Below are 26,956 nucleotides of genomic sequence, written 5' to 3' on the forward strand. Positions count from 1 at the left end.
CAAATACTTCTCTGAATTACTGACAAACCCCAGCTTATGTTCTCATGGGCGAAGAGAGTCAAAACTCAGATTCGGCTCAGCGTGTGTTAGTTTCCTGTAGACTTCAAGATCTAAATGTCAGGTTTCTTTCAAAGGAACTGAACAGTCTAAAAATGGCAAACTGTTGTTCTGACGTCTTCTCGGAGGGAGGGGGCTCGTTTATTTCGGAGGGAGATTGCGGTTTAACCCGGGGCCGTGGTTCCAGAGCACAGAGGGTCGGAAGCCCCGGTGAAAAGCATTCCAATGGGAAAGCGGACGCTCAAACCAGGAATCTGTCATCGGTCAAGACCAACCACACTTCCACACTCATTATCCCTCTTCCCCATCACTTCCTCCCCCTGCTCTCGGCGCCTCTCTTTATCTGCGGCTCATCTGGTGTTTGTTTGTCTCGCTGAGCTCAGAGACGCAGAGAATCCCGACAAGATGGACGACAGAGACTTACATGAAAATGCAGATCGTAAAACCGGACTCACGGTCTCTATCGAGAAGTGAATGGGGCAGAGACGAAGGACGAGTGTTTCAATCTCTTTCTGACCCAGGGAGTGTGAGATGGGACTGTGTGGAGGGAGATTCACTCTGTGACTAAGCCAGGGAGAGTGTGATTGGACGGTGTGGAGGAAGATTCACTCTGTGGTCTGACGCCGGGAGTGTGTGATGGGACAGTGTGGAGGAGATTCACTCTGTGCCTAAACCAAGGAGTGTGTGATGGGACAGTGTGGAGAGAGATTCACTGTGAGTCTGACCTCGGGAGAGTGTGATGGGACGGTGTGGAGAGAGATTCTCTCTGTGTCTGACCCCGGGAGTGGTGTGATGGGACGGTGTGCATGGAGGTTCACTCTGTGTCTGACCCCGGGAATGTGTGATAAAACTGTGTGGAGAGAGATTCACTCTGAGCCGGACCCCGGGAGAGTGTGATGGGATGGTGCGGAGGGAGATTCACTCTGTGTCTGACCCCGGGTGTGTGTGATGGTACGGTGTGAAGCCCTCTCCTTCCGAGTGAAAAGAACACCTCCTCCTCTCTCTCAATCTCTCTCTCTCTCTCTCTCTCTCCTCTCTCTCTCTCTCACACACACACACACACACACACACACACACACACACACACACACACACACACACACACACACACACACACACACACACACACACACACACACACACACACACACACAGCCCCTCGGGAAAGCGACAGAAGGCCCGGTCACATTTCAGTCCGGTAACGTTCACTGTGAGCGAGAGAGAGTGGGAAGACAATGGGTAGAGAGGGAGGGCAGCCGGAAAGAAAAGCTTAGTGAGGAGGGCTGTGAGACAGAAAGGCAGTGGACAGAGGGAGAGTGGAGGAAATTGGAGAGAGCTGGAGATAGGAGCGAAACTGATGCGGGTTAGAGGCATTCACTTTCTCACACAGAGAGAGAGGGAGGGGAGAGTGAGGGGCGCAGAGAGAAAAAACGACAGATAGAATTTGATGGAGCTTTTGTGAGAACTGCTGAAATCCGTTTGCTGTGCTGACGTCGCTGCTATTTTTATTTTTTGCTGTCTGTATGACGGCCCAGTCAGTATAGCCGGCACGATTTCAATACTTCTCTGAAATACTGACAAACCACAGCTTCTGTTCCCATGGGCGAAGAGAGTCAATACTCTGACACCGCTCAGCGTGTGTTGGTTTCCTGTTATCTTCAATATCTAAATGTCCGCTGTCTTTGATCAGTACTACACAGTCTGAAAAGGACACTCTATTGTTCAGACATCTTCTCGGAGGGAGCGGGCTCGCTTACTTCGGAGGGTGTTGCCGGTTGTCCCGGTGCCGTGGTTTCCAGAGCAGAGAGGGTCTGAAGCCCCGACGATAAGCAGAGCAACGGGAGCGCTGACGCTCAAAGCAGGAATCAACTGGCGGTTGGGGTGGGGGAGGGGTATTCGCTGCAAATCTGTCTGACAATAAAGCCTATGAATGAGTCAGAATATAGCCGCCGGTCTTTACCTTCCTTCTCACACACCATCCGTCACTCTTCTCCTCCCCCGCTGCCATCCTTTCCCTCTCCCTACTTCTCATCCCTATTTCCCACCAACTTCCATAATCCATCTCTCCCAACCATCCCTTCCCTGCATATCTGCTCCCTCTGGGTAGCGCTTTCTCTCTTCCCTCTCTTCCTTCGGTCCTCCCGGTCCGTCTCTCTCTCTCTCTCTCTCTCTCTCCTCTCTCTCTCTCTCTCCTCTCTTCTCTCTCCTCTCTCTCTCTCTCTCTCTCTCTTTCGTTTGTGATGCCATTTGTGTCTGACCCCTGGAGTGTGTTACGGGACAGTGTGGGGGAAGATTTACTCTGTGTCTGACCCCGGGAGTGTCTGATGGGACGGTGTGGAGTGAGATTCACTCTGAGTCTGACCCCGGGAGAGTGTGACGGGACGGTGTGCAGGGAGATTCACTCTCTGACCCCTGGAGTGTGTGATGGTACGGTGTGAAGCCCTCTCCTTCCGAGTGAAATGAACAACTCCTCTCTCTCTCTCTCTCTCTCCTCTCTCTCTCTCTCTCTCTTCCTCTCCCTCTCTCTCTCTCTCTCTCCTCTCTCTCTCTTCTCTCTCTCTCTCTCTCTCTCTCTCTCTCTCTCTCTCCTCTCTCTCTCTCTCTCCTCTCTCTCTCTCTCTCTCTCTCTCCCTCTCTCTCCCTCTCTCTCCCCTCTCTCTCTCTCCCTCTCTCCTCTCTCTCTCTCTCTCTCCTCCCTCTCTCTCTCTCCTCCTCTCTCTCCTCTCTCCTCTCTCTCTCTCTCTCTCATCTCCTCTCTCTCTCTCTCCTCTCTCTCTCTCTCTCTCTCTCCTCTCTCTCTCTCCCCCACCCCCTCTCTCTCTCTCTTTCTCCTGCTTTCCCCCCGTTAGCTCTCCCGCTGTGTTTTCACTCTCTCCCTAATTTCTGTGCAGGGATCCACCCTCTCTATTTCGACCCTCTCTCTCCCCACTTCACCCCTTTCTGAACACTGTATACCACGTCTCTTTTTCCTTCATGCTCTATCCTTCCCATCAATCTCGCCTCCCTCTGATTCTCCACACTCTCACTACTCTTCAACCAGCCTCTCTCATGGGTCTGGAACACCCCCTCTCATACCCTCAGTCTCCCTCTTTCCCAGCACCTTCCTCCCACTGCTCTCGGCTCCTCTCTTTATCAGCTGCTCATCCGGTGTGAATTTGTCTCGCTGAGCTCAGAGGCGCAGAATCCTCCTCGACATCAAGACCTACATTAATATGCAGCTCGTAAAACCGGACTCACGGTCTCCATCGAGAAGTAAATAGGGCAGAGACAGAGGGAGGAAGCTTAATCTATTTCTGACCCAGGGAGTGTGTGATGGGACGTTGCGGAGGGAACGTCACTCCGTATCTGATCCCAGGAGTGTGTGGAGGGAGCTGCATAACCTGACACCGGCAGTTTTTGATGGGACGGACTGGAGGAATCATCAATCTGTGTCTGATCCCGTGAGGGTGTGAATAGACGGTGTTGAGGGATATTCACTAGTGTCTGGGCCCCGGGATTGTGTGATGGGAAGGTGTGGAGGGAGATTCACTCTGTGTCTGATGACGTGAGGGTGTGATGGGACGGTGTGGAGGGAGATTCACTCTGTGTCTGACCCGGCGATTGTGTTATGGGGAAGTGCGGAAGGCGCTGCGCTCTGTGTCTGACTGTAGGGTGTGGAAGGAGTTTGACTCTGTGCATGACTCCGGGTGTGTGTGATGTGACCGCTTTGAGGAAGCTTTACCGTGTTTGTGACTTCGGGATTGTGTGACGGTATGGAGGGAGTTTCAAACTGTGCCTGACCCCCATACTGTTAAAGGTCGATATGAGTTAGATTTTGTGAAGTGTGTTCAGGAAAGTTTTCTAAATCAATATGTAGATGTACCAACGAAGGAGGATGTAATATTAAGACCTCCTATTAGGAAATGATTTAGCGAAGGAGACGGAGGAGTGTTCGGGGAAACACGTTGGTTCCAATTATCATAACGTCTTTAGTTCAGCTTGATCATGGATAAAGATTGATCTGGTCCTCGGGCTGAAGTTCTAAACTGGGAAAAGGCCATATTTGAAGAAATGAGAAAGGATCTAAAAAGCGTAGATTGGAACAGGTTGTTCTCTGGCAAGGGTGTGATTGGCAAGTGGGAATCCTTCAAAGGAGAAATTTTGAGAGTGCAGAGTTTGTAGGTTCCTGTCAGGGTTAAAGTCAAAATGAATAAGAAGAAGGATCCTTGGTTCTCGAGGGATATTGGAAATCTGATAAAGAAGAAGATAGAGGTTTATAACATGTATAGACAACAGGGGGAAAATAAGATGCCTGAGGAGTATAAAAAGAGTAAGAAAAATACTTAAGAAAGAAATCAGGAGGGCTAAAAGAAAACATGAGGTTGCTTTGGCAGTCAGGGGTGAAGGATAATCCTAAGAGATTCTACAGGTATGCTTAGAGGAAATGGATAGTAAGGGATAAAATTGGTCCTCTTGATGAGCAGAGTGGTCGACTATGTATGGAACCAAAAGAAATGGGAGAGGTATTGTTTTTCTTTTTTGCATCTGTATTTACTAAGGAAACTGGAATGGAGTCTATGGAAACAAGGCAAACAAGTAGAGAGATGACGGAACTTATACAGATTAAAGAGGAGGAGGTGCTTGCTGTCTTGAGGCAAATCAGAGAGGATAAATTCCGAGGACCTAATAGGCTATTCCCTCGGATCTTGAAGGAGACACGTTTTGAAATTGCAGGGGCCCTGGCAGAAATATTTAAAATGTCGATATTCACGGGTCGGGTGCCAGAGGATTGGAGGATAGCTCATGTAGTTCCGTTGTTTGAAAAAATTCTCAAAAAGTAAACCGGGAAATTATAGGCCAGTAAATTTGACATTTGTAGTAGGTAAATTATCAGAAGAAATACGAAGAGGTAGCATCTACAAGTATTTGGATAGACAGAGACTTATTAGGAAAAGTCAGCATGACTTTGTGCGTGGTCGGTCATGCTTAAACAATCTATTCGAGTTTCTCGAAGAAGTGACCAGGAATTGGATGAAGGGAAGGCAGTGGATGTTGTAGACATGGACTTCAGTAAGGCCGTTGACAAGGTGCCGCATGGAAGGTTAGTTAGGAAGATTCAGTCACTGCGTATACATCTAGAGGTAGTAAATTGTATCAGACATTGTCTCAATGGAAGAAGCCAGAGAGTGGTAGTGGAGGATTGCTACTCTGAGTTGAGGCCTGTGACTAGTGGTGTGCCACAGGGATCAGTGCTGGATCCATTGTTATTGGCCAACTATATCGATCTGTATGATAATGTGGCAAATTGGATCAGAAAAGTTGCTGATGTTACAAAGATTGAAGGTTTTGTGGACAGTGAGGAAGTTTTTCAAAGCTCGCAGAGGGATTTGGACCAGCTGGAGGAATGGGCTGAAGAATGGCAGATGAAATTTAACGCGGACAAGTGTGAGGTATTGCACTTCGGAAGGTCAAATCAAGGTTAGATCATACAAGGTAAATGGTAGGACACTGGGGAATGCAATAGAATAGAGGGGTCTGGGAGTACAAATGCATAATTTCCTGAATGTGGCGTCACAGGTGGATACGGTCGTAAGAAAGCTTTTGGTACATTGGCCTTGATAAATCAAAGTACTGAGTATAAGAGTTGGAATGTAATGGTAAGGTTGTGCAAGGCATTGGTGAGACAGCATTTGGAGTACTGCGTGCAGGTTTAGTCACCTAATTACTGGAAGGTTATTAATAAGATTGAAAGATAGATAGATAGATAGATAGATAGATAGATAGATAGATAGATAGATAGATAGATAGATAGATAGATAGATATATAGATAGATAGATAGATAGATACTTTATTCATCCCATGGGGAAATTCAACTTTTTTTTTCCAATGTCCCATACACTTGTATCAAAACTAATTACATACAATACTTAACTCAGTAAAAAATATGATATGCATCTAAATCACTATCTCAAAAAGCATTAATAATAGCTTTTAAAAAGTTCTTAAGTCCTGGCGGTAGAATTGTAAAGCCTAATGGCATTGGGGAGTATTGACCTCTTCATCCTGTCTGAGGAGCATTGCATCGATAGTAACCTGTCGCTGAAACTGCTTCTCTGTCTCTGGATGGTGCTATGTAGAGGATGTTCAGAGTTTTCCATAATTGACCGTAGCCTACTCAGCGCCCTTCGCTCAGCTACCGATGTTAAACTCCAGTACTTTGCCCACTACAGAGCCCGCCTTCCTTACCAGCTTATTAAGACGTGAGGCGTCCCTCTTCTTAATGCTTCCTCCCCAACACGCCACCACGAAGAAGAGGGCGCTCTCCACAACTGACCTATAGAACATCTTCGGCATCTCACTACAGACATTGAATGACGCCAACCTTCTTAGGAAGTACAGTCGACTCTGTGCCTTCCTGCACAAGGCATCTGTGTTGGCAGTCCAGTCTAGCTTCTCGTCTAACTGTACTCCCAGATACTTGTAGGTCTTAACCTGCTCCACACAATCTCCATTAATGATCACTGGCTCCATATGAGGCCTAGATCTCCTAAAGTCCACCACCATCTCCTTGGTCTTGGTGATATTGAGACGCAGGTAGTTTGAGTTGCACCATATCACAAAGTCCTGTCAGTTTCCTATACTCCTCCTCCTGTCCATTCCTGACACACCCCACTATGGCCGTGTCATCAGCGAACTTCTGCACATGTGCAGAAAACTTTACAAGGATATTACCGGGACTTGAGAACCTGAGTTACAGAGAAAGGTCGGATACATTAGGACTTTATTCCCTGGAGCGTAGGAGAATGAGTTGTGATTTGATAGAGGTGTATAAAATTATGATGGATATAGGGGAGGGGAGAAAAAAAAATCAGAGGTCATGGGTTAAGAATGAAGGGGGAAAAGCTTAAAGGGAACATTAAGGGGAAGGGGTTGTTCTTCGCGCTCGGAGTGGTGGGAGTGTGGAATGAGCTACCAGATGAAGTGGTGAATGCGGGCTCACTTTTGACATTAAAAGAAATACCTGGACAGTGATATGGATGAGAGGGGTTTGGAGGGGTATGGCCCAGGTGCAGGTCAGTGGGACTAGGCAGAAAAATGTTTCGGCACAGCCAAGAAGGGCCAAATGTTCTGTTTCTGTGCTGTAATGTTCTATGGTTCTATGGAACCAGGTGCAGATATTACGTCGGTGTCTGGTGTGGTTCACTCTGTGTCTGACCACAGAAGTGTGCGACGGGACGGTGTGGAGGGAGATTCACTCTGTGTCTGACCAGGGCAGTGTGTGCTGGGACGGTGTGGAGGGAACTTAACTGATGTCGAATCACGGGAATGTTGGTTCGAACTGTGTCCAGGCGCTCGCCCTTTCTCTCTCTCTCTCTCTCACGCACACACACTCAAATTTCAAGCGGGTTAGTGGCTTTCACGGGAGAGAAATAGGGAGAGAGTGAGGGGAGTGTGAGGGACGCAGAGAGAGAAATTGATAGACAGAAGGTGATGGAGGGTTTTTGTGAGAACTGCTGAAATCCGTCTGTTGGGCTGACGTCGCTGCTATTTTTATTTTTTTTTGTCTGTATGACGGCCCAGTCAGTGTAGCCGCACGCTTTCAATACTTCTCTGAAATACTGACAACCCCCAGCTTACACTCGCATGGGCGAAGAGGGTCAATACTCAGACACTGCTCAGCGTGCGTTGGTTTCCAGTAAACTTCAATATCTAAATCTCCGCTTTCTTTGATAAGTACTACAGTGTCTAAAAATGGCAATCTATTGTTTGCCGTCTTCTCGGAGGGAGGGGGCTCGGTTACTTCGGTGGGTTTTTCGGGTTGTCCCGGTGCCGTGGTTTCCACAGCACAGAGGGTCTGAAGCCCCGGCGATAAGCAGAGCAATCGGAGCACTGACGCTCAAACCAGGAATCAACTGGAGGTTGGGGTTGGGGTGGGATATTCGTTGTAAATTCGGACCCCAGTATTCCATGTCCGTCTTTCCGCAAAGCCCTGTCCTGCCCATCACTCTCGCCTCCCTGTTTCTCCCCACTCTCAATACTCTTCCTCAGGCTCCAGACAAACCCCTCTCACTCCCTCAATCTCCTTCCTGCCCAGCACTTCCTCCCCCGACTCTCGGCTCCTCTCTTTATCGGCTGCCCATCTGGTGTTTGTTTGTCTCGCTGAGCTCAGAGACGCAGAGGATCCTCGACAGGATGGACGACAGTGAGATTTACATGAAAATGCAGATCGTAAAACCGGACTCACGATCTCCATCGAGAAGTGAGTGGGGTACTGACGGAGGGAGAGAGCATCAATCTATTCCTGACCAATGCACTTTGTGATGGGACGGTGTGGGGGGAGCTACAATCCGTGTCTGATCCTAAGTGTGGGGGATGACACTTATTTCCTCTTTCCCCTTCTCTCATCTCACTGCCCTTCTCTCACCCCGTCTCCTCTCGCCGACTCTGCACTTCCGCTCCCTCACACTATTTTCCCTACTGACTCCCACTGTGCCCTTCTATTCGCCTTCTCTCATTGTCCCCGTCTGTCCTTTATCACAGTTACTGTCTATCACTCCTGGTTTCTCTATCGCACTCTTTTTCTCTCTCTCTGTTAACTCTCATTCCAACCCGCCCACACCTCCAGTTATTCCTACCTCTCTCTGTCCGTTTGACGCTCATCTCCCCTCGCTCCTTCCCCTCCTTTCTATCCACTCCTCTCTCCCACTTCACGACGCTTTTTTGCCCTCTCTGAAAGTCACTTGTTCTCTCTTCCCTAACCCTCTCCCATTCTTCTACCTTCCTCGCTCTCCCCTCTCATTCCGCTCTCTCACACCTCTCACTCCTCTCTCCCCGACCCATTTCCCCCTCCCTCCTCCCACTTTCTCCCCATTCCTTCTCTCGCACTTTCATGCCCAATGCCGACATCGCGCTCTCCCCACTCTGCCAACCGTATTCACCTTCACTCTGACCCCACGTCTCTGTCCTCTCTCTCCCCTCTTCTCCCTCACACTCTGCCGCTGTCTCACGCCTTCTCTCCCCCTCGCGTATCCCTCTCTCTCTTCTCTCAATCCCTCTCTCTTCTGTCTATCATCTACACCCTCCCCTATTCCCTACCGCTCTCACTCTCTTTGTATCCGCCTGTCCGACTCTATCCCCCAGACGGTCTGAACTCCACTGACTCAGCGCTGAACGTTCGGAAAGAGGAACCGCACATCGATGAGGATGAAGATCCTTCCATTTCGTCGGGACCCGGCGGGCTGTCTACCACAGCACAAACAGGTCAGTGTTCACAGTGATGACGTCATTCTGGAGTGGTCACGTGCCATAATCTCAAGAGTCCGAGTTTCCAATGCGTCTGACTCGAACACGTCCACTGTCAGCTCCGTCCATAGACTGACCACCGTCTGGGTAAAAAGAAAATTTTCACTCAGCTCCGCAATTAAATCCCTTTCTCCTCTCACCTTAGCCCTGTGCGCTCTGCTCCTCGAGAGTGTAGGAACAGATGTATGGGAGAAGGACGAAAAAGAGGACAGTAAATTTCTTTGTACTGTTAGAGGTAAACAGAGAGGAAGAGGTGGAAAATTTCTTAAATGCATTTATTTTCATGCTAGGAACATTGTAAGAAAGGTGGATAAGCATGGAGCGCGGATTGATACCTGGAAATATGATGTTGTAGCTATTAGTGAAACATCGTTGCAGGAGGAGTGTGATTGGCAACTAAATGGTCGTGAATTTCTTTGCTTCAGGTGTGGATAAGAATCGGAGGGACAAGGGGGGGGGGAGATGTTGCGTTGGTTGTCAGAGAAAATGTTACAGCGCTGCTCTGGCAGGATAGATTAGAGGGCTCGTCTAATATATTATAGATGTATTATAGACCACCCAATGGAGAGCAAGAATTGGAGGAGCAAATCAGAAAAGAGATAGCAGATATTTGTAGTAAGCACAGGGTTGTGATTGTGGGAGATTTTAATTTTCCACACATAGACTGGGAAGCCCATACCGTAAAAGGAATGGTTGGTTTGGATTTGTAAAATATGTACAGGATAGATTTTTTGCAGCAATGTACAGAGGTACCAATCAGAGACGGGGCAGTGTTGGATCCTCTATTAGGGAATAAAATATGTCAGGTGACGGAGGTATATGTTTTGGGGGAGCACTTCGGTCCAGTGATCACAATGCCGTTAGTTTCAATATAATTATTGAGAAGGATAGGACTGGACACAGAGTTGAGATTTTTGATTGGAGAAAGGCTAACTTAGAGAAGATGCGAAAGGATTTAGAAGGAGTTGATTGGGACAAGTTGTTTTATGGGAAAAATGTAATAGGGATATGGAGGTCATTTAAAGGTGAAATTCTGAGGGTACAGAAACTTTATGTTCCGGTTAGGTTGAAAGGAAAGCTTAAAAGTTTGAGAGGGCCATGGTTCTCAGGGGATATTGGAAACTTGGTTAGGAAAAAGGGAGATATGTACAAGAAATATAGGCAGCATAGAGTAAATGAGGTGCTCGAAGAACATAAAGAATGCAAACTTAAGAAAGAAATTAGAAAAGCTAAACGAAGATACGAGGTTGCAAGTAAGGGGAAAATAAATCCGAAGGGTTTCGACAGTTATATGAATAGCAAAAGGATAGTGAGGGATAAAACTGGTCCCTTAGAGAATCAGAGTGGACAGCTACGTGCGGAGCCGAAAGAGATGGGGGAGATTATGAACAATTTCTTTACTTCGGTATTCACTAAGGAGAAGAATATTGGATTGTATAAGGTAAGGTAAACAAGTAGTGAAGTTATGGAAACTGTGACGATTAAAGAGGAGGAAGTACTGGCGGTGTTAAGGAATATAAAAGCGGATAAAACTCCGGATCCGGACCGGATATTCCTTAGGACCTTGAGGGAGGTTGGTGTAGAATTATCAGGGGCTCTGACAGAAATATTTCAAATGTCATTAGAAACGGTGATTGTGCCGGAGGATTGGCATATTGCTCATGTGGTTCAATTGTTTAAAAAGGGTTCTAAGAGTAAACTTAGCAATTATAGGCCTGTCAGTTTGACGTCAGTGGTGGGTAAGTTAATGGAAATTATTCATATAGATAGCATATATAATTATCTGGATATTGAGGGTCTGATTAGGAACAGTCGACATGGATTTGTGCGTGGAAGGTCATGATCGACACATCTTATTGAATTTTTTGAAGAGGTTACGAGGAAAGTTGACGAGGGTAAAGCAGTTGATGTTGTCTATATGGACTTCAGTAAGGCCTTTGACAAGGTTCCGCATGGAAGGTTAGTTAGGAAAGTTCAATCGTTAGGTATTAATATTGAAGTAGTAAAGTATATTCACAAGTGGCTGGATGGGAGATGCCATTGAGTAGTGGTCGATAACTGTTTGTCAGGTTGGAGGCCGGTGACTAGTGGTGTGCCTCAGTGATCTGTACTGAGTTCAATGTTGTTTGTCTTATACATCAATGATCTGGATGATGGGGTGGTAAATTTGATTGGCAAGTATGCAGATGATACTAAGTTAGGTGGCGTTGTGAATACTGAAGTAGGTTTTCAAAGTTTGCAGAAAGATTTAGGCCATTTAGAAGAGTGGGCTGAGCGATGGCAGATGGAGTTTAATGTTGAAAAGTGTGAGGTGCTACATTTTGGTCGGAATAATCCAAATAGGACATACATGGAAAATGGCAGGAAATTGAAGAATGCAGTAGAACAGAATGATCTGGAAATAATGGTGCATAGTTCCCTGAGGGTGGAATCTCATGTGGATAGGGTGCTGACGAAAGCTTTTAGTATTTTGGCCTTTATAAATCAGAGCATTGAGTATAGGAGTTGGGATGTAATGATAAAATTCTACAAGGCATTGGTAAGGCCGAATTTGGAGTGTTGCGTAGAGTTCTGGTCACTGAAATATGGTAAAGATGTCAACAAAATAGAGAGAGTACAGACAAGATTTACTAGAAAGTTGCCTGGGTTTCAGCACCTACGTTACAGGGAAAGATTGAAGAAGTTAGGTTTTTATTCTTTGGAGCGCAGAATGTTGAGGGGGGACGATAAAGTTAAATAAAATTATGAGAGGGATAGATAGAGTTGACGTGTATAAGCTTTTTCCATTGAGAGTAGGGGAGATTCAAACAAGAGCACATGAGTTGAGACTTATGGGGCAAAAGTTTAAGGGTAACATAAGGGGGAATTTCTTTACTCAGAGAGTGGTAGATGTATGGAATGAGCTTCCAGTAGCAGTTTTAGAGGCATATTCGGTATTGTCTTTTAAAGCAAAATTGGATAGGTATATGGACAGGAAAGGAATGGAGGGTTATGGGCTGAGTGCGGGTCGGTGGGATTAGGTGAGAGTAAGCGTTCGACAAGGACTAGAATGGCCGAGATGGCCTGTTTCCGCGCTGTAATTGTAATACGGTTATATGGTTATGTGGCTATTCTGCAAGTCTGGGGAAAATAACTGTACGCGTTGACCGCTCGTGGTTTTATACGTCTCTGTAAGGTCATCACTACGCTCCAAGAATTAAAGTCCCAACTTGGCCGACCTCTCTCCTTAGATCAGTCCCCTGAGTCCGGCAACATCCTCGTTCTCCTCCTCCTCTCTCATCCACTCTTACAATACCCACCCTACACTCTCTGACCCACTCCTACCCCACTCTCCTCTGCTCGCGTCCGGTTTCTCCCCTACCACTCTCCTGCAAACTCCTACAAATCTATGGCCTTCTATCTCCACATCTGTCCCACTCTTCTCCGTACGCCCACTTTCCCCCACTCCCAACCCTCTCTCTCCTCTCCCTATTTCCTCTCCCACCCTTTCTCTCGCCCCTCTCTCTCCTTCTTCGTTCTCTCTAAAACAGCCTCCGTGTTTCCTCAATTCTCTCCTTCGTCGCCATCGACTCTCACTTCAATCCTCTGCCCTCTAGCTCCCGATACCCCGGACCTGAGGAGCGTCTGTGCTCGTTCACCCTGCCTGCGCCCCTCGTGGTTTTATACGACTCTGTAAGGTCGCCCCTGCGCTCCAAGGAATAAAGTCTCGAATTGCCCCATCTTTCTCCATGCCTCACTCCCCCGAGTCCAACATGCTCGTGAACCTTCCGGCACAGTGACCTTTCCTATATCAGGGCGATCGACACTGAACAAGAGCGGCTTCATTGTACATCTGCAACGTGACCTCCCGACTCCTGTTCCATCATCTTCCAGAGCAGTGTACGATCTGAGACCTTGTTAAATTCTAGGTAGATTACATCTACTCCCCGTGCCTGATCAGTCCTTCCCGATCATATTAGCCCGACAACTCTCCCTCGGTCTCAGGCCATCCATATCTCACTCCCTCCTTCAATTTCCACCATCCGGATCTCCGCCCTCCCTCCCTCTATCACCGCTCCTTTCTTTCTTCGTCCCTCCCTTCCTCTCTTCCATCTCCCAGATTGATCTACCATCTGGGATCATGTGACAGTATTTGTCGGTGTACATTTTACCAACCAATCAGGCCAAACAGGTCCTCAGCAATCAAATCGATCAGTCTAATCTCCCCTGGCTCCACCCCCTTATACAGTGGAGACCAACAATAGCTCATTCGACCCTATCCATCACGTCTGGTACACTGCCCAAATCAGCCGCCCTGCTGTCTTACTCCAAAGATGGAAATCTTACATGTCTACATCCATGGACACTGTCTACATTTCCTGCTGTCTCCGTGAAGCAACCAGCATAACCATAGACCTCGACCCAACCCAGCCTGACTCACTCCCATCGGGGAGAAAGTTACGAAAGCACGTCCCACCGGTCTCAAGAACGGCTTCTGCCCTGTTTTTATTGGATTATCGAAAGGCCCCCTAGGACAACGTGGAAGGAGCTTCACTCGGTGTCTGACTCCAGTCCTGTGTGGTAGGCCCATGGGGTGGGAGCATCACTGTGTGTCTGACCCCAGGAGTTTGTGATGGAACCGTGCGGAGGGAGATTCACTCTGTGTCTGACCCTCAATCTTCTGTGTCCAGCTGAACGTGATGTGCTGCACGCGGAAGTTAATTTCAAGACCCTCTCGGCAACCCGAGTCCGGACAGATCGAGATCAGTTTCATCTTTGTTAGTTTGTCCCTGTTTAAGTGACGTGTCCAATCCTGTCGAGAGAGCTCAGGGCAAACGTACAGTTGACCCTAATGTTTCCCTATTTTGAGAATAACACGGAGGGAACGCATGAGAGATGCGAAGGTGGGGGGGGGGGGTATTCTCTTTCTGACGATCGGTGTGGAGTGTTGAGCCCTGGGAGGGGCGGATGTGAGGTATCGCCGTAGGATGGAGTGTGCAGGGAGTGCTGTGGGAAGATGACATGGTATGCAGAGGAAGGCGCAATGAGGAGAAAGCGATGTGGGGAAGGGGTGATGGAGATCAGTTCGATTCATGTTGTTGTAGTGCGGAAGCAGGACTGTGGGTTAGACGCTGAGAAGGAGCGCGGTATTAAACCTTAACCCCATCTCCCTTTTCTAACACCACTCTCTTTTTCCTCTTTCCCCTTCTATCACACCGTCTCCCCTCTCCCTCCATCCTCTGTCTCTCCCTCACACTATTTCTCCTACTGTCTCCCACTGTCCCGTACTCTTCGTCCTCTCTCATTGCCCCTACTCCCACCGGTCTCTCTTCTATCACAGTCACCGTCTCTACCACTCACGATCTCCCTCTCTATCGCTCTCTCTCTGCTCACTCTTATACCCCCGTCAACCTCGCCCGTTCTTCCCATCTCTCTCTGTCTCGAAGTTTGCCGCTCATCTCCCCTCCACGCTTTCTCTTTCTCTCCATCCATCTCTCCCGCTCCACGACGCTCTCCCTGCTCGCTCTTTCCCCTCTCACTGAAATTCTCTTGTTATCGCTTCCCCATTCCTCTCCCACCTCCGCCCGCCCTCCCTCTCCCTTCTCATTCCCCTCCATTCATCTCTCACGCCTCTCACTCCGCTCCCCCCGACACAGTCTGCCCCCTCTCCCCTTTCTCCACCCGTTCTTTCTCTCGCATTTTCCTGTCCAATGCCCACATCGCGCTCTCCCCTCTCTGTCCATCGTTTTCGCCTCCTCTCTGTCTCCACGTCTCTGTCCTCTCTCTCTCCCCGCTCTCCTTGACCCTCTCTCTCGCTACCTCATACGCTCTCTCCCTTCACTTGCCCCTCTCTCTTTTCTCTGTCTCCGCGACTCTCTGCCCCATTCCCTACCGCTCTCACACTCTTCCTAATCTGCCTGTCTCTCTCTCTCCCCCAGACGGTCTGAACTCCACCTACTCAGTGCTGACCATTCGGAAAAAGAAACCCCGCATCGATGAGGGCGAAGATCCTCCCATTTCCTCGGGACCCGGCGGGCTGTCTACCACTGCACAAACAGGTCAGAGTTCACAGTTATGACGTCATTTTGGAGTGGTCAGTCTCATACTCCCAAGTGTTTGTACTCCATCTGCTTGGACCACTTCCTCTGTCAGCTCGTTCCATAGACTGACAACCATCTGGGTAATGAAGGGATGTCACACGGGTCCCAATTAAATCCCATTCCCTCTTCAACTTAGACCTGTGCGCTCTAGTCCTCGATTCTCCAAGTCTATGGAAAATAACTGTACGCACTCACCGCTCGTGGTTTCATACGCCTTTGTATGGTCATCCCAACACTCCAATAATTAAAGTCCCAACCTGCCCGATCTCTATCTATAAATTTCTCCCTCCAATCCGGCAACATCCTCGTTCTCCTCCTTCTCTCTGCCCTACTCTCACTGCCCCATCTTCCCACACTACCCACCCCTCTCTCTCTGCCCCGGTCCTACCCCAGTCGCCTCCTCTACTCGTTTCCCGATTCTCCCCAACTAATCTACTACAAACTTTTCCCCATCTATTCCCCTGTTTCTCCCCATATCCCCACTCTTCCCCCTCCGCCCCACTCTCCGTCTCTCTCTCCAACCCTATGCTCTCACTCTCACTTCCTATTTACCCCTCTCGTCCCTGTCTACCTCCTTCCTCTATAACACCACTCCCTCACACATCTCTCTCCTTCCACGCCATCGACTCTCACCTCAATCCTGTGCCCTCTGGTTCCCGATACCCCGGACCTGAGGAACCTCTGTTCTTGTTCACCCTGCCTGTGCACCTCGAGGTTTTATACAACTCTGTAAGGTCACCCCTGTGATACAAGGAATAAAATCCCGACCTGCCCAACCTCTCTCCATGTCTCACTCCCCCAATTCCAACATACTCATAAACATTCCGGCATCGCGGCCTTTCCTATAACAGGGCGATCGACACTGAACAAGAGCGGCGTCACTGTACATCTGTAACGTGACCTCCCGACTCCTGTACTATCATCTTCCAGAGCAATGTACCATCTGAGCCTTGTTAATGTCCAGGTAGATTACATCTACTCCCCGTGCCTGATCTGTCCTTCCCGAGCAAATTAGCCCGACAACTCTGTCTGGTCTCAGGCCATCCAGTATCTCTCTCGTTCCTCCATCTTCCACCTTCAGAATCTCCCCCCTCCCTGTCTCTCTCACCGCTCCGTTCTTTCTTCGTTCCTCCCTTCCTTTCTTCCATTTCTCAGAGTGCTCTACCATCTGGGACCTTGTAACAATAATTGTTAAAGTCAGTGTGCATTTTATCAATTAATCAGGACAAACAGGTCCTCTGCAATCAAATCGGTCAGTCTAATCTCCCCTGGCACCACCCCCTTATACAGAGCAGTCCAACAATAGCTCATTGAAGTCCCTATCCTTCACGTCTACTGCACGGCCCTAATCAGCCGTTCTGCTGTCTTACTCCAAAGATGGAAATCTGACCTGTTCTCTCCGTGCACACTGTCTACATTTCCTGCTGTCTCCGTGAAGCAGCCAGTATAACCATAGACCATCACCCAACCCAGCTGCACTCCCTCCCATCGGGGAGAAAGGTACGAAAGCACGTTTCAATCGGATTATAGAACGGCCACCTAGGACGTTCAGGCGGACTCCTGACCTCACGATCTACATCGTCCTGGCCTCTTGTACCTTATCGTCTGCCGGCACTGCCCTCTCTCTGTAACTGTGACTCTTTATTCTGCAGGGCCTCTCCTGTTTGTGATGTATATAGAAACACTGAAACATAGAAAACATACAGCACAATGCAGGCTCTTCGGCCAAAAAGTTGAAACGAACACGTCCCTACCTTCGAACTACCAAGGCTTTACCCAGAACCCTCTATTTTTCTAAGCTCGATGTAGCCATGCATGAGTCCTATGAAAGACCCTATCGGTTTCGCCTCCACCACCGCTTCCTACAGCCTCACCACTGTCTGAGTAAAAAAAAAAGGACATCTCCTCAGTACCTCCTTCCAAGCGCCTTAAAAGCATATCCTTTTCTGCGAGCGATTTCAGTCCTGGGAAAAATCCTCTGACTATCCGCCCGATCCATGCCTCTCCTCATCTTATACACCTCTATCAGGTCACCTCTCATCCTCCGTTGCTCCAAGGAGAAAAGGCTGATTTCACTCAACCTATTCTCATAAGGCATGCTCTCAAATCCAGTAAACATTCTTGTCAATCTCCTCTGCACCCTTTCTATGGATTCTACGACTTTCCTATAGTGAGGCGACCAGAACTGAGCACAGTACTCCAAGTAGGGTATGTCCAGGTTCCTATATAGCTGCAACATTACGTCTCGGCTCCTAAATTCAATTCCACGATTGACGAAGGCCTAAACACCGTACGTCTTCTTAAACACAGAGTCGACCTGCGCAACTGCTTTGTGCTAGGACACCAAGATCCCTCTGATTCTACACAGTGTCGAGAGTCTTACCATTAGTAATGTAATCTTCCATCGTATTTGACCTACCAAAATGAACCACTTCACACTTAGCTGGTTTGAACTCCATATGCTATTTCTTAGCCCGGTTGTGCACCCTATCAATGTCCCGCTGTATCCTCTGACAGCCCTCCAGCTATCCACAACACCTCCAAACATTGTGTCATCAGCAAACTTAAGAACCATTCCTCCACATCTTCAGCTAGTTAACTTATAAAAGTCACGAAGAATAAGGGTCCCAGAATTGATCCCTGATGCCCTCCACTGGTGACCGATTTCCATGCAGAATATGACCCGTCTACAACCACTCTTTGCCTTCTGTGGGCAAGCCAGTTGTGGAGCCACAAAGCAATGTCTCCTTGATTCCATTCCTCCTTACTTTCTCAGGAAGCCTTGCATGGGGTACCTTATAAAATGCATTGCTGAAATCCATATACACTGCATCAACTGCTCTTCGTTATCAATGAGTTTAGTCACATCCCCACAAAAAATCAACCAGTCTCGTAAGGCACAATCTGCCCTTTACAAACACATGCCGACAAATCCTAAACATATTATTCCTCTCCAAATGTTCAAAAATCCTGCCTCTCAGGATATTCTCCATCAACTTACAAACCGCTGAGGTAAGACTCACTGATCTATAATTTCCTGGGCTATCTCTTCTCCCGTTCTTGAATAAACGAACAACATCCGCAATCTTCCAATCCGCCGGAACCTCCCACGTCTCCATTGATAATGCATAGACCATTGACAGAGCCTCAGCAATCTCTTCCCTCGCCTCCTACGGTTGCCTGGGGTGTATTTCGTCCGGTACCGATGACTTATCCAATGTGATGTTTTCCAAATGCTCCATTACATACTCTTTCTTAACATCTACATGCTTAGGCCTTGCAGTCTGCTGCAAGTTATCACTAATCACTAAGATACTGATGTAAAGTGTTCATTAAGTAGCTCCTATTGTCTTATTAAATATTTATTGTGATCTTATGGTCGTATGGTATCTTCACAGCTGCGCAAGAACGGGAGTCGAAAGTGAAGATCGGAAATAGACCGTACCGTCTGATCTGCCTACTCTGCCTAGTTACGTTCGCCCTCATTGTGACTGTGGTCGGTCTCTCGATCCATGGTGAGTGGAAAGATCTCTGGATGGAGTCAGACCGTAAGCAAAGAGAGTGCAATATATAGAAATTGTAAAACACAACTATGAAACCAACACCCGCCTTATCGTAACACCGATGGAAGAAGGCAGAGTTCATGAAGATTAGGAAGCAAGGATCAGATGGATCTATTGAGGAACGTAGGTTAGAAAGAAAAGAGATGAAGAAGGCGCTGTTGACAGACAGAAGGAAGCAAGGGAAGGCCTTGGTGAGTGGGGTAAAGGAAAACTCCAAGGCATTCATCAATTATATGAAGAACAAAAGGATGACAGGAGTGAAGGCAGGAGCGATTATAGATAAATGTGGGAAGATGTGCCTGGAGACTGTGGAAGTGAGCGAAGTCCTCACCAATGAGAGGGAACTTGATGACGGTGAGGACAATATGAGGGAGTTTGATGTTCAGGAGCATGTTGATACTAAGAGAGAGGAGCTGTTGTAGTTGATTAAATACATTCAGACAGATAAGTCACCGCAGCCTAACAGAACATTCCCCAGGCTGCTTCACGAGGGGAGAGAAGAGATTGTTGAGCCTCTGAGTAGGATCGTTATGTCCGCGTGGTCCACGGGAATATTCCGGGAGGATTGGAGGGAGGCGCATTTTGCCCTCCTGTTCAAATAAGGAGGTAGGGATAGTCCGGGTAATTATAACCCAATGAGTGTTCTGTCCGTGGTGGAAAAGCTGTTGGAAAAGATTCTTAGAGATAAAACCAATGGGCATTTAGAGATCATGGTCTGAACAGGGACAGTCAGCTTGGTTTTGTGAAGGGCAGATCGTGTCTAACAAGCCCGATAGAATTCTTTGAGGAGGTGACCAGACATACAGATGAGGGTAGAGCAGTGGTTGTGATCTACATGGAATTTAGTAAGGCATTTGACAAAGTTCCACACAGGAGAGCTTATTTAGAAAGTCAGAAGGCATGGGATCCAGGGACGCTTGGCCAGTTGGATTCACAATGGGCTAGCCTGGAGAAAGCAGAGTGTCGTGGTGGAGGGAATACAGTCGAATTGGAGGGCTGTGACTAGTGGTGTTCCACAAGGATCGGTTCTAGTACCTCTGCTTTTCGTGATTTTATTAACGACATGGATTTGGGGGCAGAAGTGCGGGTGAGCAAGTTTGGAGACTACACAATGTTTGGTGGTCTTGTTGGATAGTGTTACGGATTGTCGAAGATTGCAGAGAGAATTTGATAGGATGCGGAAGTGGGCTGAGAGGTGGCAGATGGAGTTCAACCCGGAGAGGTGTGAGGTGGTACACTTTGGAAGGGCGAACTCCAAGGCAGAGTACAACGTAAATGGCAGGGTACTTGGTAGTGTGGTGGAGCAGAGGGAACTGGGGGTACATGTCCACAGATCCCTGAAAGTTGCCTCACAGGTAGATAGGATAGTTAAAACTATTATGGTTGTTAGCTTTCATAAGTCGAGGGATAGAGTTTAAGAGTCGCGAGGTAATGATGCAGCTCCATAAAGCCCTGGTTAGGCCACACTTGGAGTACTGGTGTCCCGTTCTGATATCCTCACTGTAGGCCGGCTGTGGAAGCGTTAGAAAGTGTGCAGAGGAGATTTACCAGGATGCTGCATGGTTCAGAGTGTCTGCATTATGATCAGAGATTAAGGCAGTTACGGCTTTACTATTTGGAGGGAAGGTGGATGAGACAAGACAAGGTAGAGTTATACAAGATATTAAGAGGAATAGATAGAGTGGACAGCCAGCACCTCTTCCCCAGGTCACCACTGCTCAGTACAAGAGGACACGGCTTTAAGGTAAGTGGTGGGATGTTCAAAGGGGATATTAGAGGTCGTTTTTTTTACTCAGTGGTTGGTGAGTGGAATTCACTGCCTGTCTCAGTGGTAGAGGCACATACACTAGTGGTATTTAAGAGCCTACAAGACAAGTATATGGAAGAGTTTAAGGTGGTAGGTTATAAGAGAGGCAGCGTTTAAGGGGTCGGAAAAAATTGTGGGTCTGTACTGTGCTGTACTATTCTATGTTCTATAACACGGACACACCTCTAACCGTGAAGAAACACGGCCTTTCCCGGAACACAATCAGGACTCATGCTGACACCGACACGCCGTTAACCATAACATCAACAATGCTGTTACCGTAGCACGAACACGACCATCAACGAGACACAGATACACTCCTAACTGCGACACTGACACGACCATCGCCGTGATACACACGTGGCTGTCACACTGACCGCAACGTACCCCTCGCTGTAATATCGACATACCCCTGAATGTGTCACAGATAAACTCCTCAATCGACACCGACACACAGCTCTACACAGTGACAGTGAGGTACCGTACACCGTGACACCTTCACGCACCTTAGCGCGATCCGCTCTGCACCGCATCGTGACAAAGACTCACACGTCACTGTAACACCCCTTACCGAGACAGGATCACCCCTCAACACAACGCCGATGTATTGCTCATTGAGGCAATTACCCTCACCTCACCCTGACACAGGCAAACCCCTTAACAGATACCGACAACTGAATTCACAATGACACAATGACATCGACATAGAACTCTCCTTTGCACCGACGCACACCTCAGCGTGTCACTCTCACACACACCGTGGCCATGACATGTCTCTCACCGTGGCACTGACATACACTTCCCTTTGCAACCAGCTCACCCCACACCATGTCACCGTGACACGTCATTGTGACCCGGTACACCTCCCGCCGGGGCACAGAAACACCTATCACAGTGACACCGACACGTTCCTCACAGCAACTCGGACATGCCCCGCACGATACTGACGCAAACCCCTAAGGTAACAACGAAACCTTCACCGGGACATTGATAACCCCTCAGCGTGACACAGACACGCCCCTCAAGGTGGCGCCGACGCCTCTCACTGTACCCACAGCACATCCTTCACTGTGACACCCCTCACCGTGACACTGACACAACACTCTCTGTGACCCGTTCGGTAGCGTGACGCTGACTCACGTGTTACTGTAAACGCTAAACATCCTGCACCATCTCTCTCAGTATCACAGATTCCTCAGTCTCTTAAACGAATGAACAGCGATCTCCGTCACCAGTTCACTGAGATGGAAATGAAGTACAGATCTTTCAACGAAACTAAGGCTCAAATCTGTGAATTGTTGACCAGCAGAAGAGGTGAGGCATCATCCCCCTCTTTCAGCCGCTCCTCATCACAGGACAGGCATGGAGAGAGGAAGCGTCACTCTGTGCTTGACATCGGGAGTGTGTGATGAGATGGTGTGGAGGATTATTCACTCTGTGTTTGACCCGGTGAGTGTGTTATGGGGCTGCGTGGAGAATGTCTGTCCCCTGAAGTGTGTTTTGGCACCGTGGACAGATCGTTTCACTTTGAATCCGGGAGGGTTCGACGAGACGGTGCAGCGGGGGCTTCGCTATGTGTCTGAATTCGGGAGTGTGTGATGGGATCGTGGAGAGACAGTTTCCGTCTGTGTCTGAATCCCAGAGTGAGGAATGGGACGGAACAGAGGGAACATCACTCTGCGTCTTAATCTGGGTGCGTGTGATGGGACAATGTGGATGGAGCTTCACTCTGTGACTGACTCCCGGAGTGAGTATTGGGATCGTAGAGAGATAGCGTCTGTATCTGACTCCGGGACTGTTTGAGGGCACAGTGTAGAGGGACGTTCATTCTATATATCACCGGATTGTGTGACTGGATGTTGTGGAGCGACTCTGAACCCGTCAGTGTGCCATGGGAGAGCGGGGGTTGAACTGTGCTTTGTGTGTGAGAACAGCTGAGCGTGATGGGACGGTTCAGAGAGATCTTCACTCTGTGACTCGCCAGGAGGTGTGTGATGTAGGGACGGCGTAAGGAGGGAGATTTATAATGTGATAGGCTCGGGAATGTGTGATGTGACGGTGTGGAGGCAGCTTCCCTTTGTGTCTGACCCCTGCAGCGTGTGATTGGACGGTGTGGGAGGGGGGGATGAGCATCGCCCGTTCTCTGACCCCTGTGTTATTTGATGTCACCGGGTAGAAGGAGCATCATACTGTGTATGACCACGGGAGCATGCGGCGGGATCGTGCAGAGAGTGTTTCATTTCCTATCTGACCATAGGGAGTGTGTTGGGGTAGTGTGGAGGGAGGCTCACTCAGTTTTTGTCCGCAAGACCTCGTGACGGGAGAGCATGCAGTGAGCATGTTTGACCCGAGGAGTGTGTGATAGTGTGGTGGAGAGTAAGCTTCAGTCTGAGACTGACCACGTTCTTGTGTGATGGGACAGTGTGGTAGGAGACTCACTCTGTGTTTGACACCTGGAGAGTATAATGGGATCGTCAGACAATAACTTCCTTCTTCTGTCCCTGAGAGTGTGTGACGTGACGTTGTGGATGGAACCCAAATTTCTGTCTGCCCAATCAGAAAGTGTGTGATTGAATGTTCTGCAGGGACCTTCACTCTATAACTGACACCGGGTGCCTGTGATGGGACGGTGCCGACGTAGTTTCATTGCGATTCTGAACTCGGGAGTGTGTGATGGGATGGCTTGGAGGGAGATTCATTCTGTGTCTGATCTCGGGAGTGTGTGATGGGACGGTGTGGAGGGAGATTCACTCCGTATCTGACCCCGGGTGTGTGTGGTGGGACGGTGTGGAGGGAGATTCACTCTGTGTCTATCCGTAAGAGCGTGTGATTTGACAGTAAGCAGCGTGCAGTCTGAATCCATGAGTGTGTGATGGGGCCGTAGCAAGAGAGAGCTTCACTCTGTGTCTGACCCCGGGTGTGTATGATGTAATAGTATAAGGGATTTCCACTGCATGTTGAATTCTGGATTCTGTGATGGGACAGTGCTAAAGGAGAGTCCCTCAGTGTCTGGCAACGGGTTGCGTGATTGGAAATTTGCGGAGGAAGCTAATTCATATGTCTCACCCCGGGAGTGTGTGACGGTACGGTAGGGAGTGAAATTCTATTTCTGTCTGTCCCTCAGGAACGAGCTTCAGTTTAATTCTGGCGACGGGAATATGTTATAGAAGGGTGCGAGGGTAGTTTGTATTTGACCCCGGGAACGTATAATGGAGCAGTTTCGATGGAGTCTCACCCTGTGTCTGACCCCAAGAGTGTGTGATGGGCAGTGTGGAGTGAGCTTTACTCTCTGTCTGACACAGTGTGTTTGCGATGGGATGTTCTGCAGGGAGCATCAGTCTGTGTCTAACCCCAGGAATGAGCAAAGGGAGAGTGAGGAGGGAACATCACTCTGTCTTTTACGGGAGTGTCTGATGGGACATTGCAATACGGAGCTCACACTGGGTGAAACCCCTGGGAGTGTGATGGGACTGTATGGAGGGAGTGTCACTCTGCGTCTGACCTCTGTCGACTGTGACAGGGTGATGTGAAGGAGCTTCACTTTGTGAATGACACAGTGTGCGTGTGATGGAATGCTATGGAGGGATCATCACTTATAGCTGACCCCAGGAGTGTGTGATGGGGCAGTGTGGAGGGTGATACACTCTGTGTCTGAACCCGCGAGTGCGTGACGTGACCGTGTGGAGGGAGTTTCACTCGGGGTCTGACTACAGGAGTATGTGATTGGACGGTCTGGAGGAAGCTTCGTTTTCTTTCTAACAGGAGTGTGTGCTGGGACGGTCTGGTGGAGCAGCACTGTGACCGACCCAAGGATTGTTTGATGGGACAGTGTGGAGGGAGATTCATGTAGTGTCTGCCCCCTGGAGTATGCGATATGAAGTTCCACAGTGTCTGACACCGGAAGTGTGTGATGGAACGATGTGGAGAGAGCTCCTTTCTGTGTCTGACCCCGGGAATGTGCGATCGGACGGTATGGTGGGAGCTTCACTCTGTGTCTGACTAGGGGAGTGTGTGATGAGACGGTGAGGAGGGATCGCCTTTCTGTGTTTGACATGGGAGTGTGTCAAGGGATCGGTGAGTAGGCGGTTTCATTCTGTACTTGATCAGTTGTGTCTGATGGGACGGTGAGGAGGGATCCTCTTTCGATGTTTGACTCACAGCGGATGCAATAGACCGTAAGCAGGGAGATTCACTGTTCCTTCTTCCTATTTTCCAGAGCAAAATTGTTCCCAGTACTGGATCGGAAATGAAGGCGGCTGTTATTTTATATCCACCTTTAAATTTTCCTACGATAAAGCGAGGCTGTATTGTTCGGACTCTCATTCTAAACTTCTTGAAATAAATTCAGCAGAAGAAGAGGTACGTGTCAGATCGACTGAAGATATATCTAGACCAGAGTGAAGCTCCCTCCACACCGTTCCATCACACACTCCCGGGGTCAGACACAGAGTGAATCTCCAAACACCGTCCCATCACACACTCCCGGGGTCAGAAACAGAGTGAATCTCCCTCCACACCGTCCCATCACACACTCCCGTGGTCAGACAAAGAGTGAATCTCCCTTCACACCGTCCCATCACACACTCCCGGGGTCAGACACAGAGTGAATCTCCCTCCACACCGTCCCATCACACACTCCCGGGGTCAGACACAGAGTGAAACTCCCTCCACACGGTCACATCATACACTCCCGGGTTCAGACACAGAGTGAGGCTCCCTCCATACCGTGCCATCACATTCTCCTGTGGTGAGACAGAGAATTCAGCTCCTTCAATACAAGCTCTTCAAACTCTCCAGGGGTCAAACAGAAAGGGATGCTCTTTAAATTTTACTCAAATTCAATCGATAATGATAGCAATTTAATTTTACAGAATTTTGTTGTCAAAGCTGACCGCGACAAAGGCATTTCATATTGGATTGGAAAATGCAAAGACGGGTGAGATTTGGGATCTTGCATGTTTCTGAGAGAAAAAGGGTAGTCGGATTGATACAGGCTGCGAGAAGCGAGTGGGCAGTGGATTGATTTTGGGGACTGGCACAGGCTGGGGGAAGGTTGTGTGCAGTGGGATTAGTTTGTGGTCACACACGAGTTGCTAAAGGGAGTGGGCATTGGTATGAATTGACGGACTGAAAAGGGCTATGGGGAGAGAGTGGGTAATCGGGGCACTTTGGAGAGAGAGAAAGTTCTGCGGTGAGAAAATGGGTAATTGGATTTGTTTCGGGATCGACACGGACTGTTGGTAGAGAGTGTGCATTAAATCTAATACAACCATATTGCCATATAATAATTACAGCACGGAAACAGGCCATTCCGACACTGCTAGTCCGTGCCGAAAGCTTACTCTCACCTAGCTCCACCTACCTGCACTCAGCTCAGAACTCTCATTTCAATTTCTGTACAAAATCTATCTATTCTTCTTTTAAATGACAGAATCAAACTCTACCACTTCTACTGGAAGCTCGTTCCACACAGCTACCACTCTCTGAGGAAAGACGTGTTGCCCATAAAGTTTTGCCTGTTAACTCTCAACTCATGTCCTCTTGTTCGAATCTCCCATACACTCAATGGAAAATGCCTGTCTACGTCAACTCTACCTATCCCACTTATAATATTAAATACTTTTCTCAATTCCCCTCTCCCCTTCTACGCTCCAAAGAATAAAGACCTAACTTGTTCAACCTTTCTCTGTAACTTAGGTGCTGAAACACAGGTAACATTCAAGTAAATCTCCTCTGTACTCCATCTATTTTGGTGACATCTTTCCTATAATTCGGTGACAGAATTGTACACAAAACTCCAAATTTGGCTTCACCAATGCCTTGTACAATTTTGACATTACATCCCAACTCCTATACTCACTGCTCTGATTTATAAAGTCCAGCATAACAAAAGCTTTCTTCACCATCCTATACACATGAGGTTCCACTTTCAGGGAACTATGCACCATTATTCCTAGATCACTCTGTTCTACTGCATTCCTCAATGCCTTACCATTTACCATGTATATCCTATTTTGATGAGTCCTACCAAAATGTAGCACCTCACTCTTATCAGCATAACCTCCAGCTGCTATCTTCTAGCACACTCCTTCTTCTGGCCTAAATCTCTCTGCAAGATTTGAAAACCAACTTCTTTGTCTACAACGGCACCTATCTTAGCATCAGC

General features: G+C 48.3%; 1 protein-coding gene across 1 annotated transcript in view; it reads left to right on the forward strand.

The window, feature by feature from the left end:
• The window catches only part of LOC140721954 (C-type lectin domain family 9 member A-like), a 114,331-nt gene that overhangs the window by 78,255 nt on the left and 9,120 nt on the right, over nt 1–26,956 (forward strand). The window contains exons 4-8 of the mRNA XM_073036778.1: nt 15,259–15,378; nt 18,819–18,935; nt 21,973–22,104; nt 25,007–25,149; nt 25,662–25,726. Of these exons, the coding sequence (XP_072892879.1) occupies nt 15,259–15,378; nt 18,819–18,935; nt 21,973–22,104; nt 25,007–25,149; nt 25,662–25,726 (577 nt within the window). The remainder of the gene's footprint in view (nt 1–15,258; nt 15,379–18,818; nt 18,936–21,972; nt 22,105–25,006; nt 25,150–25,661; nt 25,727–26,956) is intronic.

The sequence above is a fragment of the Hemitrygon akajei genome, unplaced genomic scaffold (genome assembly GCF_048418815.1).
Source record: "Hemitrygon akajei unplaced genomic scaffold, sHemAka1.3 Scf000065, whole genome shotgun sequence".
Taxonomy (NCBI): Eukaryota; Metazoa; Chordata; class Chondrichthyes; order Myliobatiformes; family Dasyatidae; genus Hemitrygon; species Hemitrygon akajei.